Genomic DNA, 19,472 nt, shown 5'->3' on the forward strand with positions numbered 1-19,472 from the left:
TTATGTGGAAACTAATTTGACAATAAACTATTTATAAAAAAAAAGTCTGCCTATTCTAAGGCAGATATTTATAATAAGTTTAAAAAAAAAGAAAACTTTAAAAATACATGGAAGCAAATGAAAATGAATACACAACAGTCCAAAACCTTTGACATGCATCAAGGCACTTCTAAGAGGGAAGTGTACTGTAATTCAGGCCTATCTCAAAAAGCAAGAATGGTGCCACGTACACAATCCAAATCTCTAAAGTAATGTTGAAGAAAAAAGTCAAAATGGGAGGCATCACAATTCTGGACTTCAAGCTGGATTAGAAGGCTGTAATCACCAAGATAGTATGATACTGGCACAAAAACAGACACATAGATGAATGAAATAGAAAATAAATCCCAGAGATGACCCACAACTATGTAGTCAACTAATCCTGATAAAGCAGAAAAGAATATGCAATTGATAAAGGACCGTCTCTTTAGCAAATGGTGGTGGGAAAATGGGACAGTGAAATACAGAAGAATGAAGCTGAACCACTTTCTTACATCACACACAGCAATAAATTCAAAATGGTTGAAAGATCTAAACATGGGATAGGAAACCATCAAAATCCAACAGAAGACAGACAGTAACTTCTTTGACCTTGGCCGGAGCAACTTCTTACTGGACATGTTACCAGAGACAAGAGAAATAAAACCAAATGAACTATTGGGACTTCATCAAGATAAAAGACTTCTAGACACAGAGAAATGGAAAAAACATTCCATGCTCAAGGATTGGAAGAAAAAATGTTAGAATGTCAATACTACCCAAAGCAATCTACACATTCAATGCAATCCTAGTCAAAATACACCAGCATTCTTCTCAAAACTAGAAAAACAATCCTAAAATTTTTGTAGAACCACAAAAGACCCTGAATAGCCAAAAAAATATATATATATATATTGAAAACGAAAACCAAAGCGGAAGACATCACAATCCCAGACATTAGCCTCTACTATAAAGCTGTAATCATCAAGGTTGTAAGGTATTTGGGCACAAAACAGACACATAGATGAATGGAATAAAATAGAGAACCCAGAATTGAACCCACACATGTATGGCCAATGAATCTTTGACCAAGCAGGAAAGAGTATCCAATGGAAAAAAGACAGTCTCTTTAGCAAATGGTGCTGGGAGAACTAGACAGCAACATGCAGAAGAATGAAACCAGACCAGTGTCATACACCATACACAAAAATAAACTCAAAATGGATGAAGGGCCTGAATGTGAAAGAGGAAACCATTCATACCTTAGAGGAGAAAGCAGGCCACAACCTCTTTGACCTCAGCTGCTGCAATTTCTTGCTCAACCTGTCTCCAAAGACAAGGGAACTAAAATCAAAAATGAACTATTGGGACCTCATCAAGATACAAAACTTCTGCACTGCAAAGGAAACAATCAACAAAACTAAAAGGCAACCGACAGAATGGGAAAAGATATTTGCTAATGACATATGGGATAACAGGCTAGTATCCAAAATCTATAAAGAACTCACCAAACTCCACACCTGAAAGACAAATAATCCGGTGAAGAAATGGGAAGAAGACATAAATAGACACTTCTCAAAGACGACATCCAGATGGCCAACAGACACATGAAAATACGCTCAACGTCACTCATCAGCAGGGAAATACAAATCAAGACCACACTGAAATACTACCTCACACCGGTCAGAGTGACTAAATTAACAACTCAGGAAACAGCAGATGCTGGAGAGGATGTGGATAAATGGAACCATCATGCACTGTTGGTGGGAACGCAGACTGGTGCAGCCGCTCTGGCAAACAGTGTGGAGGTTCCTCAAAGAATTACACTTCACGTATTGGAATACTTTATTGGATCAAAAACTCGAAAATTGTTGCTTTGCAGGAAAGAGGTTACATGAATTTTTAAAATCAATTAAAAGTAATTAATGAGGTCAAATTCTTCTATCAAAGGAAAGAGATATATGTGTGAACGATGTACACATATTTATGTATACTTGTTTATAAAAAAGAATAAAATAAAATATGTACTTATATATTATGTAAACAAACAAAGTATCACATCACACCTGTCAGAATGGCTTAAATTAACAGCACAAGAAATAGCAGGTGTTGGCAAGGATGCAGAGAAGAGAAACCCTCGTGACTGTTGGTGGGAAGGCAAACTGATGCAACCATGCTGGACAACAGTATGAGTATCCCTTAAAAACTAAAGATTGAACTACCCTAGGGTCAAGCAATTGCACAATTAGGTGTTTATCCAAAGGATACAAAAAAACAGATTTGAAGGGGGTACCTGCATCCCAATGTTTATAGCAGCATTATAAGCAATAGACAAACTATCAAGAGAGCTGAAATGTCCATTGAATGATGAATGGATAAAGAAAATGTGATACACACACACACACACACACACACACACACACACACACACTGGATCTTTAATTAGCCATCAAAAAGAAAATGAAATCATGCCATTTACAACAACTTGGATAGAGCTAGAATGTATTATGCTAACTGGAATTAGTCAATCAGAGAAAAACAAATACCATATGATTTCACTCATATGCAAAAAGGGGGAAGAGATAGAGGGAAACAAATCACAAGAGACTCTTAACGACAAAGAACAAACTGAGGGTTGATGGAGGGTGGTTGGTGGGAGATGCACTAGATGGGTGATGGGTATTAAGGAGGCCACTAGTTGTGATGAGCACTGGGTGTTGTAAGTAAGTAAGTGATAAATCACTGAATTCTACTCCTGAAACCAATGTTGCTCTGTATGTTAAGTAACGAAAATTTAAATTAGAAAACAAAAACCTATTGGGAATCAGACTCTTGTGGAAACTCTCTTAGTTTCAGGAGGTTGGTTTGCTAGGATTGCCATAAGTAAATACTATGTACTGGGGGATTTAAAAAAACAGAAATTTATTGTCTCACTCTACTGGAGGATGGAAGTCAAATATCGATGAGCCAGCAGGTTTTGCTTCTCCTGAAGACGCTTCCCTTGGCTTGCAGCTGGTCACCTTCCTGCTGTGTCCTCACATGGTCTTTCTCTATGCGTGTGCATCTCTTGTGTCTCTTCCTCTTCTTGTAAGGACACCAGTCCTATTATATCAGAATCCCACTCATCTGACATCTGTTAACCATGATTACCTCCTTAAAGAACCTCCTACAAATACACTCACAGTGGGGATTAGGGCTTCAACATAGGAACTTGAGGGGTATACACTTCAGTCATACAAACCCTAACGCCAAAAAAAAAAAAAATTAGTAGCAGTATTTCTTGTGTAGTGTGGAGTTGTTCTAGAGAATGTTGTGGGTGTGTCTGAGAACCCCAACACTCTGGTGAAGTCCATTCACCCAGGAGGATGAGCCAGCAGCCCCTGCAGAGTTCAAAATACATGACACAGGAAGCTACTTCTGATGCAAATGTGTTCTCATACCGTGTAACCTCCTCAAGACAGAAATGGTGGTCAGAGGCACCAACTTACAAGTGTACTCTCCATTTGAGGTATAAGATTAGGCAGATTTTTCTCAACTGTCCAGTAGTAATAGAAATACAGAAAATATATAAATGATGGGAGATTTGAGGCTGTTTGGTAAGCAATGCATTCTCTTCCTTTCGTGCAATGTGTAAAAATCCGTATGCTATGACCCAGCAATTCCACCTCTATTTCTGACGAAGATTCTATGCAGGTTTGCCAGAAACATGTGTAAGATGTCAAAAGCAGAACTGTTGGATTTTAAGTGTTTAAGATAAAGAAACAACTGTAAAGAACCCCAATCACAAATGTCCATTGACAAGGAATATATAGGTAATATGTGCTATCTTCTCAAACTGGAAAACACATGTGATAAAAACAACTGTAAATGAAAAACAGCTTACAGAAGATGGCCCGCAAAATAATTATATTTTCCCAAGGCACCCAAACAAGCAAAACTAAATGATATATTGCCCGAGGAAACACATACCTATGGTAAAAACCAAAGAGAGACAAAAATGTTAAACGAAAATTCGAAGAAGCTGTACTTCTGAGAAGAGATGTAAAGATACAGGAGATGGAATGAAGCTTGTCAGAATATTCAACGACATAAGAAACATTCCAGTATGAGCGTAATATCATTAAGCTAGCTGCTGAACACATATTACACTTAGGAAAAATAACAAAGGAAAATTCCAAAGCTGAAGAAGGATGCCAGCAGCCATTTTGGTTTTCAACAGACTATATTTTTAGAACAGTTTTAGCATCACGTCAAAATTGGGCAGAAAGCACAGAAGATTCCCATGTACCTCCTGCCCTCACAAAAGTACAGCCTCCCCACTATCAATAACTCACACCATCATACAATTCATGAACCCAAACTGATCCACCTTTTTCTCTCCAAGTCCATAGTTTACCTTGGGACCTCTCCTGGTATTGTATATTCTATGTTCTATGGGTTTTGACAAATGTATAATTTACCAGCCATTTATCCATCATTATAGTATCACACAGAGTAATTTCACTGCTTCTTCCCACCCTTTTTCCCAACACTTGGGAGCCACTTTTTTTTTTTATTTTGGGAGGGAGAGAAAGCACGCGCGCATAGGGAGGGGCAGAAAGAGGAGAGAGAGAATCCCAAACAGCCTGCAAGCCAACTGCAGACCCCAACTCAGGGCTCAGTCTCACAACTGTGAGATCCTGACCTGAGTTGAAAACAAGAATTGGACACTTAACCAACTGAGACACTATTTATTAAAAGTGATCCCAAAATAAAGGCATTAGTTGGAAATCCAAAGACTCAGAAAGTTTACAACCAGAAAACTGTTTCAGTTTGTTTGAGAATGAATTCAATGTAATGAACAGGAAATCGAAGAAGCACCAGCACCACCAAGATAGTGGAAGGATGTGAATGAAGCCTGTGCTCCAGGCTAGGAGGGAAACTAGTCGAGGTGAGAATAGGAATTAAAGTTGTTACAAAGGACACCTTCAGGGAGATGGCTCACATTCTACTATCATTTATCTCCCCTTTCACTACTGATCTTCACTGTGTTTTGATTTATCTTTATTTCCCTGCTTTTCCTTCTCAAACATAGGGCCTCAAACTGAATAGCTCTCTGTGGCCTGAGGCTAGATGGAATGACCTGTGAAAGTTGGCAGAGACTGGTCCTTGAGTAGAAAGCAGGAAAGGACATGCCAAGGAGGGAAGGGCTGTGATTGGGGAGGAAGCAGCTCCTTCATGCTGTGTTCATACAGGAATGACTGTCACAAAAGGAGGAAGTCACTCACAACTGCCAGGTGGTAAGAAGCTTCTTGATTGTATTATTGGTTATCTGTTGCTGTGAAGCAAATTACCATGAAACTTAGTAGCTTAAAACAGCTGTCTATTATCTTATAATTACTCAGAATCGGAAATCCACAAGCAGTTTGTGTGGTTCTGGATAAGGGTCTCTCAAGAGGTGGTATTCAAGCTATCAGCTGGGCTGCATCTTCTGAAGCCTTGCCTGGGGCTGGAGGATTTGCTCCCAAAATGATGCATGGCTGGCAATTAATGCAGACTAAATCAGTTCTCCTCCACTTGGCCTCTAATCCTTCAGCTCCTCTCCGGCAGGCTCGTTTCCTATGGTTACGAGGCAGAGAGAAAGAGAAGAACAGAGACAAAGAGAGACAGCACGAGAGAGAACACAGGTGAGCCAGTGAAGAGGGTTTAAAACACATAAGTTGCAGGCTTGTTATAACAAAATTTCGGAATTCTTGTGCATTCCATTATTGCTGCTATAAACCATTCATCACTCCAGGGAATGGGATTAAACAAAGCCATGAAAGTAGGAGATAATGTTGGAGCCCATCTTAAAGATGCCCCCACTGACTGAGGGGCAGGTCAAGATTGTATTTTCCAATCCTCTTTGTGAACACCTGCTGGATTCCATGTGGTACTGAGGAGGAAGCTCTCATCAGAAATTCTGATTACTTTGTCGTCTGCTTTGATGATCTCTCCTCTTTTGCCTTTGACCACAAAGACATTGGATTCCTCTGTGGTAAATTATGTAGTCTGAAACCTCCCAGTAGACCTCCCCAGTGGTCAGGCTTCCTTGTGTTCAGTGTGACCTGGTTTTCTTCTTGGCTGAACACGGGTAGCTCCAGTGGGTGTGGGCTCTTCTTTACCCTCCCTCATCGTGATCACCCAAGAGAGGCTGGTTAGGTTTGGGTTCACTCTAAGAACTCTGTACATAGGGCAGTTCTGACCTCTAAATTCTTTGACCATTATTCTCAGTTCTGTCCCCCTTCCCCCATTCTCTGGAGATTTCAGAATTCAGGAACACGCTTTGTATGAAACTGTCTTCTGCTTCCTGCACTTTCCAAAGGGAAATGTAACAAGCTAAGTTGAGATGCAACTATTCTTTCAAAGTGTCTATGTTAATGGAGGTCTCTCCCACCAGACTCTTTTCATTCCACTGGATGGACAAGTAGAGCAGGACATTCACCTTTTGATGGAACTCTCTTTCAGTGTGACTTTATTTTGTCCCTTCTTAGCCATGAAGGGAAGCAATGGTAATGATAATACCAGACATATAATACCAGATAATACAGAATTACATGTCTGACCCTATCCTAAGTGCTTTATGTGCTTTAAATTATTAAATCCTCACATTACCTGGATTTGGACTGATCTCCTAGGATGTAATATTACTACATTTTTAACTACTGGAAAACTAAGACAGTGGAATGTCAGCCAACTTATTCAAGGTCAACATGGTAAGGGCATGCTGGAGTCAAAACTTAACCTTAGGGTTCTTAACCACTCCGTGAGGCTGCTTTCAGTTCACTTCCATTCAATATTAACTTCGCTCTCCATCCCAGGGACTAGTTTTCATACCTCTGATAAACCCTCCTCTTTGAGCTGAAGCCTGAAGATGGGCCAACATTTTACACATTGGTATAGTTCAGATACATATACTAAATTCTGATTGGACTCCACACAGGGTTACATCTTCCCAGGTAAATACATTAAGGTGATGAGGTTGATAGGGAATGATGCATGGAAGGAGGGTTGCTCTTTTGAGGACTTAATGATTCCGACAGTGGCAAAAGGCAGGTTATGTCACTTCTGGTGATGGAAAGTCAGGTTTCAAACTTAATCTGAAAACATCTGTTGTAAAAAATACCACTTGCATTATATATATGCCTAGCAAAAAGAAAAATCTAGCTCTAGGGTCTGAAAGGATTTAGAATTTGTATAATGTCTGTATAGGTTGGGTTAACTAAACAGTGAGATCATGGACAGTGGGTTAGTTTCCTTAATGCCGATGATCAAATTTAGTTTCCTTTAAACCACATTGGTTATAATTTTTGGCAAATAACAAAATATAGTAGGTTAACTTTAAATGAACAAAGGTCTTTCTGGAGCAATCATAATCTAACAACTACTACTTCCTATGACAGGCCTACCCTGAGCGTGTGTATGTGAACAGCATGGGACCTCTTGGAGACGGGGGTCAGTTTTTGGTACTTACAATAATCAAGTTTGCTTTTCCATTCAATAATTCTCCAATCTCAGTAACAATAGCCCTTGAGTCCATGCTCCCTACTCTTCTTCTTCTTCTTCTTCTTCTTTTTTTTTTTTTTTATATATATAATATGGTCATTTCAGAGGATGGGAATAAGGGCAGAGCTTTATAAGACACCAGACTAGCCTTGGATCCTGGCACCACCACAGAATACTTTTTGAGAACATCAAACACACACTCTCCAACATATTTCTCCAAAGGGAACATCCCACATGATGTTCTGCTCTCTGCATCCATCTATGCGTCCACAGACTGAGAGGTGAGAAGTGAAGATATAAGGGAAAACCAAGAGGACTTGGAGAAATGATGTTAACATTAAGTGACAAGTGTACGTGAGAATGAGATTGGATGACACACTGTGCAAATCTTGATTGCCATGTTTGGATCCAGGCTAACTAAATTACAAGAAGTAGAACATATTTTGAGATACGTTCAAAGCAAATCACATCAACTCATTTACCTCATAAAACTTAGGACCAAAGAAAGTGGAAGTATTCAATTTGATTGGGCATAATGTAAGGAGAGGATCCCAAATGTCCTGACTATCCCCAAGGAAGAACTTGCTAGGACATCACCTCTTCAGATAATGGAGTCTTTCAAGATTTTCCTCAGAATGGTCTTTGTGTCCTCAGCAACTATTTTAAGGAAGAGGCTCTGACGCCATCTCAGGTAGTAGATACTAGTATAACCTACAATTGGGATGTTGCTCAGAATTGAATATAAGTAAGAGGCTGTCTTACAGTTCATCCAAGATAATGCCCAGTTCTCTGTGAGGACCGTGGGCAGATCCCGAGACTTCATAGTGGCCTTGTACTCCTCCATGGGTTTTCCCAGACTCTGGGAGACCTGCTGGAGAGAGTTATCATCCACATGAAAGAGCAAGCGGTAGGCATATAAACACTCCTGAGGATCATCTGCATTCTGGATACCATGGGTGTTCTGGAGAGACTCTGAGCCTATTTGCCCCTGCCAAGTGGTCACTTTGTCATTAATGACCTTCTCACAGATGAGGGATAGGTTCTCTAGGGGATCATGGTACCTGAAGTCAAAGACGTCCCTGTGCAAGGTGTCCCTAAGCTCTGGGAAGTCATGCAATAATGGATAGAAGCTTGAGACCAGGAATATGATGGGTTCACACACACCCTCCCCCTGGAGAGTTTTCCGGATATTGTCCCGAATATTCTGCAGGAGTTGTTTCTCTGAGAGAATACGTGTGCTGAGGTCCCTATCCAGCTTGGTCCAGACAATGTAGAACCTCTTTCCCAAACCGTGGATGGTTTTGGCAAGTTTCACGAGATTCGTGCTGAACTGTTCAGATGCAATGATGATGAAAAGGTCATACTGGCTAAACTGCATCTCCTCCAGATAGTTGTCCAGGCTTTGCATGGCAGCCCCTGTGCCAGGCAGGTCCCACAGTGTCACATTGGGAAAGAGAGAGCAAGTGTAACAAGTGGGAGTCTGGGTGGTCTGCACTACCCCAGTGGGAGCTGAGTCCTCCTCCTCATGCCCAATTCCCCGCAGTGCATTGATGAAGGAGGACATTCCATTACCAGAATCCCCAGTCACAGCAATGCTCACTGGGGCACTGGACACTGTCTTCATGGTTTTCCTGACCACAGAGATCACCTCCAGCCAATTCCCTTCTCCCACGGCCTTTTCTATGTTCATGGCACTCATTTCAGATACGACGCTGCAATCCATATTGTATTGCACATCAGAGGTGAAGGATATAGGTATTGGGGTGTGAGGGAATTGGGCAGGTTGAGTCATGCTGCTGAGCAGTAAGTGACCTGTAGAAAAGGGAAGAGCAGGAGAGTTAGAGCCAGGCACACACGGGGGCAGAGGAGACATCGGACTTGGTATCCCAAACTGAGGGTGTCAGATCCACACCCAACTCACTGCAGAGGCATCCAGATTAGAAACAGCATGCCTCTGCAAAAAACGTTTGACAGTTTCTCAAAAGCTTACACATACTAAACAACCATAGAAAACGAGGAAATCCTACCATTTGTGACAACATAGATGGTCCTTGGAAGCATCATGATAAGTAAAATAAATCAGGCAAAGACAAAAACAGCATGATATAACTGAGGTGTGGAATCTTAAAATACAATAATAAGTAAAATAAAATAGAATAAAATATTAAAATAAAATTCACAGAACGAGATCAAACTTGTGGAGAGGCAGAGGCACAGTGTGAGAGGAGGGTAGTTGCAGGACATGGTCAAGATAAATAATATTCCAGTTATAAGGTACGTAAGTACATGGGATGTAATGTACTTACTACTTGATGACTATAGATAATAACATTGTAGGGGCATATGGGTGGCTCAGTCAGTTTAGCGGCCGACTTGGGCCCAGGTCGTGATTATGAGCTCTAGCCCCAGGTTGGGCTCTGTGCTGACAGCTCACAGCCTGGAGCCTGCTTGGGATTCTGTGTCTACCTCTCTCTCTGTGCCTCCCCTGCCCTCTGCTTCTCTCTCTCTCTCTTTCTCAAAAATAAATAAACATTTAAAAAAAATTTAAAGAGCTTATAAAATGCCCACATATTTGGTTAATAGTTCTTCCTCTAAATGTGAAAAAAGAATGTTGAGTGATAACAACGTTGTATAATTTATAGGAGAGTTGTTAAGGGAATAAATCCTAAGAGTTCTCATCACAAGAAAACCCGTTTTTCCTTCTTTCTTTTCTTTTTAGTGTATTTTTGTGAGATGATGGATTTGAGCTAAACTTATTGTGGTAATCATTTCAGTACATATGTAAATCACATCAACATACTGTATGTCTTGAACTTATACACTGAAATATGTCAACTGTTTTTTTTTTCCCCCAATAAAACTGGTGATATAAACAGTCACCAAATGACCCAGCAATTCCACTGCTAGGTATATACACCAAAATAGTAACAATGTATATATCTATTTAAAGCCTACATGCATATATTCATAGTAGCATTATTTTTAATAGCCCTCAGGTAGACTTAACAAATGCACACCAACTGATCAATGGATAAAGAAACATGGTCTATCCATTCAAGAGAACAGTATTGGACAAGGAAAAGAAACACAGTATTGATATCTGCTACAATATGGAAGAACCCAAGAATTTTATTGTCAGTGAAAGAAGAAAACCCATTGGATCATGGACTGTATGATTGTATTCACATGAAATGTCCAGAATAGGCAAATCCTTAGCCATAGAAAATATATTGGGAATTTCCTAGATCTGAAGAGCAATGGTATGAGGGAAAAGAGACGTGGAAGTCAAGAGTTACAGGATATATTCTGGATAATGATAATGTTCTTTAATGTTTATTTTTGAGAGAGATGGGGGGGTAGAGGAGGAGCAGAGTGAGAGACAGAGACACAGAATCTGAGCTGTCAGCACACAGCATGATGCAGGGCTCAAACTCAGGAGCCATGAGATCATGACCTGAGCTGATGTTGGATGCTTAACCACCTGAGCCACCCAGGTGTCCCAAAATTGTTCTACATTTTATTATGATGAGCGTACAACTTTGTGAATATATTAAAAGCTAAAAATTTTAAATTTTAAAATTGAGTTATAGAATGTGTAAGTCATATCCCAATAAAGCTGTTGAAAAGAAAAGCAACAGAAAATGTTATTCAGATGTGCACATTTTAGGGCTCAGACAAGACCACTGAGGAATACTCTGCAGCTATGCAGTGCCAGTAGTCAGCACCAAAGCAGATTATACACATAACTGGACTTAAGCCGCAGAGCATCATGTGGGTCGCTCAGTCAAGAGTCAGGCAGATGTAGGTACACTTCCACCTTAACTGGATGAGCAGGATGTCTCGTGGGGATGAGGACAGAAGTAAGCATGTGACAACTCTCCATACCCTTCAGTCCTGAGGGCCCACACGTTCTCACTGCATATGTCCTTAAAGTCAAGAGTAATTTCATTATTTTTTATCATACTGAAGAGCACATTTTCTTTTCTCTAAAGACATTTTCCATGTCCTTTTCCACCACCGCATACCGAACAAAGCCCTGTCCCTTATTCACCTCAACATCCAAGTTAAACAACTTTCCAAATAATATCTCCCTGGGTTTTGGAAAATCAGCATTATGTTTGTACATTATCGTTTCTCTTTGTCACTGGTGTTTTTATTATAATAAATATTTGGATGCTACTGTGAAATTTCTCTGGTAAGCTTAGACTTGCAGTAAGATTGCAAATATTCTACAAGGCAGACTGGGAAAGAGAATTGGTTGGGATTACGTAGTGGACTCTCCTCCTGGGGGCTACACACACAGTGCTGACTGGTGTGTTTTCCCAGTCCACAAGTTATAACGGCTTGGTGTGGTAATTCCCCTTGATAAATCTAGTATCTCATACAAAAAGCATTTTTCACAGAGCCAAAACAAGTAATCCTAAAAATTCTATGCAGCCATAAAACCCCCAAATAGCCAGAGCAACCTTTGAAAAGAAAAGCAAACCTGGAGGGATCAGATTTGTAGTATACAAAGCTGTAGTGATCAAAACAGTATGGCACTTCTTGAACGTAGACTGTGTAGAAACCATTTTTCAAGTAACATCCTTCAATAAAGTGTGTACTATAAGCAAACAAACAAAAATCCAGGATGGCACTGGCGCAAAAACTGACGCATCCATCAATGGAACTGAATTAAACAACCAGACAGAAACCCAGAATTGTATGGTCCACGAATGTGGGACAACCAGGAAAGACCATGTAATGGGGAAAAGACAGTCCCTTCAACACATGGTGTTGGGAAAACTGGATGGCAACATGCCGAAGAATGAAACTGGACCACTTTCTTACACCACGCACAAAAGTAAATTCAAACTGGATGAAAGACCTAAACGTGAGGTCAAACCTCTAGAAAATTCTAGAATAGATACATAAATAAAAATATAAATAAGTTCTAAAATTTAAAAAAATTTTAAAAAATTCTAGAAGAGATAAAAAAAATTCTAGAAGAGAAAACAGTCAGTAACCTCTTTGACATCATGTAGCAACGCCTTTCCAGATGTGGATCCTAAAGCAAGAGAAAGAAAAGGAAAATAACTGTTGGGTTTACATCAAAATAAAAGCTTCTGCATAGTGAAGGAAACAATCTACGAAACTAAAGGCAACATACAATGGGAGAAAATATTTTCAAATGACCTATCTAATAAAAGGCTATTCTCCAACATATATGTAGAACTTCTAAAACTCAACACCTAAGAAACAAATAATCCAATTGAAAACTGAGCAGTAGACACAAATACACCTTTTTCCAAAGAAAACATCTAGATAGTCAACGGACACATGAAAAGATGCGCATCATCACTTATCGTCAGGGAGATACAAATAAACACTACAATGAGATATCACCTCGCATCTTTCAGAATGGCCAAAGTCAACAACGGAAGAAACAATGGGTGCTGGCGAGCATACAGAAACTTGCACTGTCGGTGGGAATGCAAACTGTTGCACCCACTCTGGAAAACAGTGTGGAGGTTCTTCAAAAAGCTAAAAATTGAGAACTACCTTAAGATCCAGTAAAATGCCCTACTATGTATTTCCCCAAAGCATCAAAAAATACAGATTCAAAGGAGTATATGCACCCTGGTGTTTATAGCAGTACCGTCTACACTAGCCAAACTATGGAAATTCTTCTATATATATAATGTAATATTACTCAGCCAAAAAAAAAATGAAATCTTGCCATCTGCATCAACATAGTTTGAGGTAGAGAGGATTATGCTAAGTGAACTAAGTCAGAGAAAGACAGATACCATATGATTTCACTCATATGTGGAATTTAAGAAACAAAACAAACACACAAAGGAACACAAAAGGACCTGGAGACACAATCCAAGAACCCAAGATTCTTAAGACTGAGAAGGAACTGATGCCAGAAGGAAGGTGGGTGGGGTGGGTTAAATAGAGGATCAGGACTGAGGAGTGCATTTTGTTTTGATGAGCACCAGGTATCGTGTGGAAGTGTTGAACCACACTACATTGTACACCCGAAACTAATATTACACTGTATGTTAACGAATTTACATAAATTTGTTTAAATTGATTTAAATAAAAACTTTATTTAAATTGAATTTACATAAAAACTTTAAAAAAATCTACTATCTCTATGTGCACATATAAAATTTTCAAACCTCTTATAATTCAAGACTGCCTCTTTGGCTGAGGAGTTTCCCTGTAGTTTCCTCTTCGGAAAAGTTTCATTCTGACCTACAGGTCCCGTAGAGCAGCTTCTTGTTCTCCTCCTCCACCCACCGTCACCCAGCTTTCCTCTCCACAGCTGGGTCCTGCTCGCATCACTGCTCCCTGGACTTCTGTGGGTGCTTTCATCCCCTATAAGGAAGGCCTGGATTCACTGTCTTCCATGAGGAAACTCCCCACCCGAGTTTGCAGACAGCTTGGCCTGGGGCAATGCGGGCACTTTCAGAAGGAAAACTGAGCCCCAGTGTTAATGCCAGGGAGGGTTTCATGGTATGATCTGGGTGAAGTTCTGGGCAGACCTCCTAGCAACCTCAGGGTGAATCCTCTCTGGTCTTATTAGGGTCTCAGAGGAAGAACTTCTTTTTTTAAAAAAAAAAGGTTTTAACATTTTATTTTGAGAGAGAGAAAGTGTGAGTTGGGGAGGGACAGAGAAAGAGGGAGAGAGAGTATCCGAAGAGGGCACCCTGCTGTTAGCCCTAAGCCCAACCTAGGGCTCGATCCCATGAGCCAAGAGATCTTGACCTGAGCCAAAATCAAGACGCTCAACCAACGGAGCCACCTAGATGTCCCTCCTCTGGTTCTTCTTACTCCCTCCAGTTCTTACCACAGTGTTTGAAGACTCTGTTCTGTGAGTCTGCCTGAGCTGAGTCTTCTGCATGTCTTTTCTGGATTATTCCTCCCCAAGCTATGTTAGATAATTGATATGATTATTCCTGGTTATGGATGAAGAAACAGTATCTCACAGACAAGAAACAAGCTTGAAATTACAAAGCAGTGATGGAACCCAAGATTTACACCAATACTGTGATTCTCTGTTTCTGTCTGGACAGGAGGGAAAGATGATCCTAGTTAATACTGAATCTCCAGCCCCAAGGGCTGACGGATCACGGGATGCCAAGAATCTTCTCCTGGGGACGTGGGTCCACTTGCTGCTATCAACTGCCATTTAACCCACCCTGGATGAACCCTTCCTAATTTGGGGAGAGAGCGGAAATCACAGTCCTCTCTCACTTCCCATCCTCACTGCACATTAAAGAAAACTCATCGATTTGCATGTGTGAGTGAAATTCCACAGAGTCCCCACTCCTGAGAACCTGTTGCTGGGAACATGGCACTCATTGGGAGATAGAGAGACTTAACAAAATGATTGGGAGATTCTGGGAGTTCAGAGGAAAAGAGATGACGGGACTATGATGTGATCACCATCCCACCCTTTTGGGGATCAGATTCCCATGGCAACTGTACCCATAAAGTCTTCAGTGTCTTGCACCAGGGACCTCTGTGACAAACTCAAAGTGCAATAAGTCAGCAAGAAAGGTGTCTCTTCTTCAGAGAGTGGAGGTGCACTTAGCTCAGTGTGGGGATGAATACTTCGATGGTGGGGCAGAGCACACATGAGCAGAGCTGGCTAGAAGCCACAAAGATGGAGCACTGGCCTGGGTCAGACTGAGAGAACAGTTTGGAATGAGAACACTTAAGAATAGCCCTCTTTTGCCCCTGTGCTCAAAGCCTTCTTTAAGACCTCTCTTGACCATTCCAAACAATAGTCCAAGTTCTTCTTCATGGGGGGCAAGGAGGTTCCTGGACGCCTCAATTGCCATCCTGGCTCTAGGGAGGTAGTCTCCTGGGTGAGTTCCAGGCTCACTGGCTTGGTTGTACAAAGGGATTTTCTCTACCCCTGAACATGCTATGTGGTCTGCTTGCCCATAAGTTTGCCCCGAGAACGGAGTGAGGAGGTCTGGATGTCCTTATCAGCAGTCCTGTGGGGCCCAGGCCAACCAGAACACAGGAATTGGGCTAGAGCCCTTGAGTCCTTCTCTTGTTTTGTCTAAATCCTGTCACAACCTCCACAGGTACCCGTCTCACTTTGACCTCTCTGTTGGGCCAATTTTTTAAAAGACTGTACCTTCAAAAGCTTAAAGTCCCAGAAATTATCGTTTTGTCACCTATTAGATGCCTGTATTACCAAATACACACACAGGTCTCGGCACTTAGATTAACTAATTTCCTAGACTCTGCCTGTTGTCCTTAGTGCCCAGCAGGTACGCGACACATTTCTGTCAGAAGAATGCACCAAAATATACTGTGTGTGCCCTACACTTAGTGATTGACAGATAAATTAACTTTGGTTCCTAAATATGTCTTCTGAAATGCCGAAGCCAGCTCCTCCATGCCCTTTGAAAAGCAAGTAAGGACCGGAGCATTGCATGAGTCCCTGCCCTAAGGAAGGTGTGGGAGGTGAGCACTCACCTACACTTTTCCAGACCATTTCTGTGACCATGTCTGGCCCAACCATGGAATTTGCACATGTGTGCTCACACGTGTCTGAACACCTGTGCTGACTGAGAGGAAGTGGGGGGGATAATTGAGGCCCCATAGCTCCTGCCACAGCTCCCTGTCCCCCATTACCTATTCATCTTGTGCCTGCCCTGCACCTGGTGCTAGACATCCCTGCACAGGGGGCCCTCCCAGGGTACTTTAAGGCAGTACTGTGTTCACGTGTCACTGCCAGGCCAGGGCAGGATAAGGGTAACTCTATGAGAGGTTTCAGGGTCTTCCAGGAGTGGTCACTGTGCGTGTGTGTGAACCTGTAGGACATTGAGGCTCAGAGCACTGACCCAGAAGTTGAGGCAAGGCCATCAGAGATCAGTCTGGGATGCAAGTGATCCCCTAGCCCCACTCTTTTGCAGATCATACTCATGTTATACCTCTGATCTTCTCTCTATGGATGGGGTTTGAGGGTCCCGGTGAAAGAAACATAGGCCTTTATGCAGTGAGCCCAGGGAGTGTAGTCAACTAGAGAGGGCGGTTGTGCTTGGAAAGAGAACCAGACTCTGTGAGCAGATCCTTCAAAATCTTCTGAAGGAGACCAGCAGTAGGAGATCCATTTCACAGAATAACTAAGTACCCACTCAACACACACGCATCACCTGAAGAAAGATTTTACCAACAATTTGCCTACGCTCCATTTTGATCTACTATATCTATTCCAATGGGTAACGTTTTTGAACCCTTGTTACAATGCACCAGATAGATTTTAGGATCTAAGAAGCAGAATGAAAAACACCCATTCATGGATTTCCCATGCAAGATCCTATACAGGTCATGCCATGCCCAATTGTCTTGAGCCATGAAGCAGGGATCAGCCTTGGACCAGACTGGAAATCTGAGTATCAATTATTTTGGTGAGCTTGTAACCAATGGGGACCAAGCCCCACATTTCCCCCACTTTATCGTCACAGGTAAAGGATGAAGGGGAAAAAATCAGCATATTGATTTAGATTAATAATCATCTGCATCATCAACGGACATGAAACTCAAAAGAATCTGGTCTATGGAGATAGTGTTTGGAAAGCCCACCTCACTAAAATCATCTGTAAAGGTGGAGTCGGTGTCCAGCAATAGAAACTGTTTCTCCAATGTAGATACACATGTGTATTTTTATACATTGTCTAAGGTCTGTTGGACACCTTGTCCCTGAAACCCCACCCCAGTCCCTATTCCACAGAAGGTCCAGGCAGTGTTCCAGATAGACTCTCCCGATTGCCATTGTCTTGTTTCCTGCTGCACTCTAAGAGAATATGAAGGGCAAACCCTCCATCATTTTCCAAACATGGTCTCCGTCAGAAGACGCCCAACGCTATGAACATGGAGGTGATAGGCACCTTGTCTCCACACCGAAGGGCTGCATGGGTTTAGAGCAGACCAAGAGTTAGTTGCTAAATTTTGGCCCCGAAAACTGTCAGAGAGGGGACCTGCTGTGTTTATTCATTAAAATGGATAAGCCAGTCCCCAAGCTCTCCTGCCCTGATGTCAGGCTCCACCTTCCATAGCTTCACATTAGCGGGTTATTAGCCAAATTGTGTTATAGGAGCCCTTTCACTTACCTGCTCCGGGAAGCAGAGGGTGACCTGATGAGGCAGAAGTCAGTGGTCCTCCTGGCACGTTACCACTTCCTGGGGAAGGGTCCAGTTCTCAGGCAGAGACAGTTTCCCCTCTGGGACCGTCCAAATCTGGTTCCAGACTCAGATTGCTCCAGAAGGAAGGAAGAGGGTTGCTTTGTATTGGGATTGTCCTAGGAAGAGCCTACACAGAAGCGGGGAAGAAGAGCTGGGAAGAAGATGACATTCTTCTAGGGTTTTCTTCTCCAGTGCCCTTCCAGCTCAGTGCTCTGTGTTTTCTAAAAAAGGTCGGTGGCAGCGCCCCAGACACAGGAGGAGGGGCTCTGGGAGAGGCACTTTCAGTTTCTATTCCCAGAAATGCCCCCAGTTCTCAAAGCAGGGGCGAACCAGTTTCACTTTCTGGATTCCGGAGGATGGGGGCACTGCCGCATCTGTCTGAGGCTTAAGTATGCAGGGTTATTTGAGTATCTTCAGCACAGAGGCCTGAAAGGGGGGAGGGGTGCTCTGTGAGTAGCTCTGCTTTCTCCCCTGACATTCTTCTTCAGATGTCAGTGCCCAGACCAGTGAGAAGTCCACATTCAGCCCCCATGAGGCTGGCCTCGCAGATGTATGCGGACACTGCCTGCAAATTTGCTCCTGGGGTTACCCAACCTGCTCAGTTCAGGGGCTCACTCGCTCTCACTCTCAAAAATTAGACTGTAGATGCTACATACACAGTGGAGTTCTCTTCTTGACCCCGCTGTGACTTACTTTGTGTCAATGCCCCTGTTTCCACCAGGGGAGGGCCGGAGTCCCAGCACTGCTTACTGCTGACTGGGTGACTCTGGACAGCTGCTTAAGCTCTCAGAGATTGTCGTGTTCTCATTCTCATGTGGGGGAATCTGGGAAAGCTCCCTGGGTGTTTGTGTTCAAGAGACAGGCCCCAGCAAGGGGTGTGTGTGACTTGACCGAGTGAAAGAGAAGATCAGCTTTACAATGTTTCTGCCAAGATTGCAAATATCCATTACAACTTAGGAAGTCCTTCTGTGGCTAAGAGAGTGTGAGTTTGGCATTGCCATCCTTGATCCCTCCCCTGGGTCGGAAAAGGACAGCTGATGCTACAAAGAGAAGAACGGCAAGGATTATTTTAGGGAGCCCTGTTGCAAAGGATATTGCCAACACTGAGGGCTTCCTGGGTAGGAGGGTCTGAGGAGCATGAGACGGGGCTGCCCTCCTGTGCCCAATACCACGGGGAAGGTAGAAGCTGGGAAGGTCTGGACTGTGCCTGCCCTGAGATCCCAGTGGGGACATCAGCATGGGCCATCCATGGGCCCTCCTGTCTGAGGGACACTGACCACCTCAGGCCATCCACTGGATTGCAAATGTCCCACCTGAGTGAATTCTTTCCTACTGTTTAGTTTCCCTACACCATGCTCCTCTGTGTAATGGGGGCAGTGGGGGGAATAAAGAGGAGAGAAGCCAACTCTTTTCCTGTCTCTAGTGCAGGTGCATCACTCAGTTACCGGAGGGACTGAGCCAGGCCTGGGGAAATTTCCATTCTACAAGAGTGGACATTGTATATTACACAGACTGAACTTCTGCTCACCTGAGTGGGACCAGGAGAGAGGTTATTTCCTAACCCATCCATTCCTAGAATTGATTTCCCTTTTCTGAACAGAGGTAATGTTACAATATCCTCATAAATCATACTTCCGGATTTCCTAGCGTTGTCTTAGAAGCATCAAGTCCCACTCTGGACCCTGGGGTGTGCATACCAGGGCATCAGACCCCAGCCCACTGGGTGCTGCAGACACA

General features: G+C 42.5%; 1 protein-coding gene across 3 annotated transcripts; it reads right to left on the reverse strand.

The window, feature by feature from the left end:
* Positions 1-4,221: 4,221 nt before the first annotated feature.
* LOC144224953 (immunity-related GTPase family M protein-like) lies at positions 4,222-17,943 on the reverse strand. Of its 3 annotated transcripts, none has more exons than XM_077756050.1 (3): positions 17,664-17,943; positions 8,604-9,354; positions 4,222-5,616 (listed from the first exon to the last, which is right to left on the reverse strand). In XM_077756050.1, the coding sequence occupies exons 2-3, from the start codon at positions 9,332-9,334 to the stop codon at positions 5,463-5,465; spliced, it is 885 nt and encodes a 294-aa protein (XP_077612176.1). In that variant the 5' UTR covers positions 9,335-9,354; positions 17,664-17,943; the 3' UTR covers positions 4,222-5,462. The 3 variants fall into 3 exon arrangements, 2 of the variants coding, with proteins under 2 accessions (XP_077612176.1, XP_077612175.1); XM_077756049.1 differs by having other exon boundaries at positions 5,554-5,616; positions 8,305-9,354; XR_013333184.1 differs by having other exon boundaries at positions 5,557-5,616; positions 7,511-9,354.
* Between the last annotated feature and the right edge of the window lie 1,529 nt (positions 17,944-19,472).

Source organism: Crocuta crocuta, unplaced genomic scaffold (genome assembly GCF_008692635.1).
Source record: "Crocuta crocuta isolate KB4526 unplaced genomic scaffold, BGI_CrCroc_1.0 scaffold2486, whole genome shotgun sequence".
Lineage (NCBI taxonomy): Eukaryota > Metazoa > Chordata > Mammalia > Carnivora > Hyaenidae > Crocuta > Crocuta crocuta.

Excerpts from the sequence above, each read along its gene's own strand:
- LOC144224953 (XM_077756049.1), bottom strand. The coding sequence starts at position 9,334 with ATGACTCAACCTGCCCAATTCCCTCACACCCCAATACCTATATCCTTC.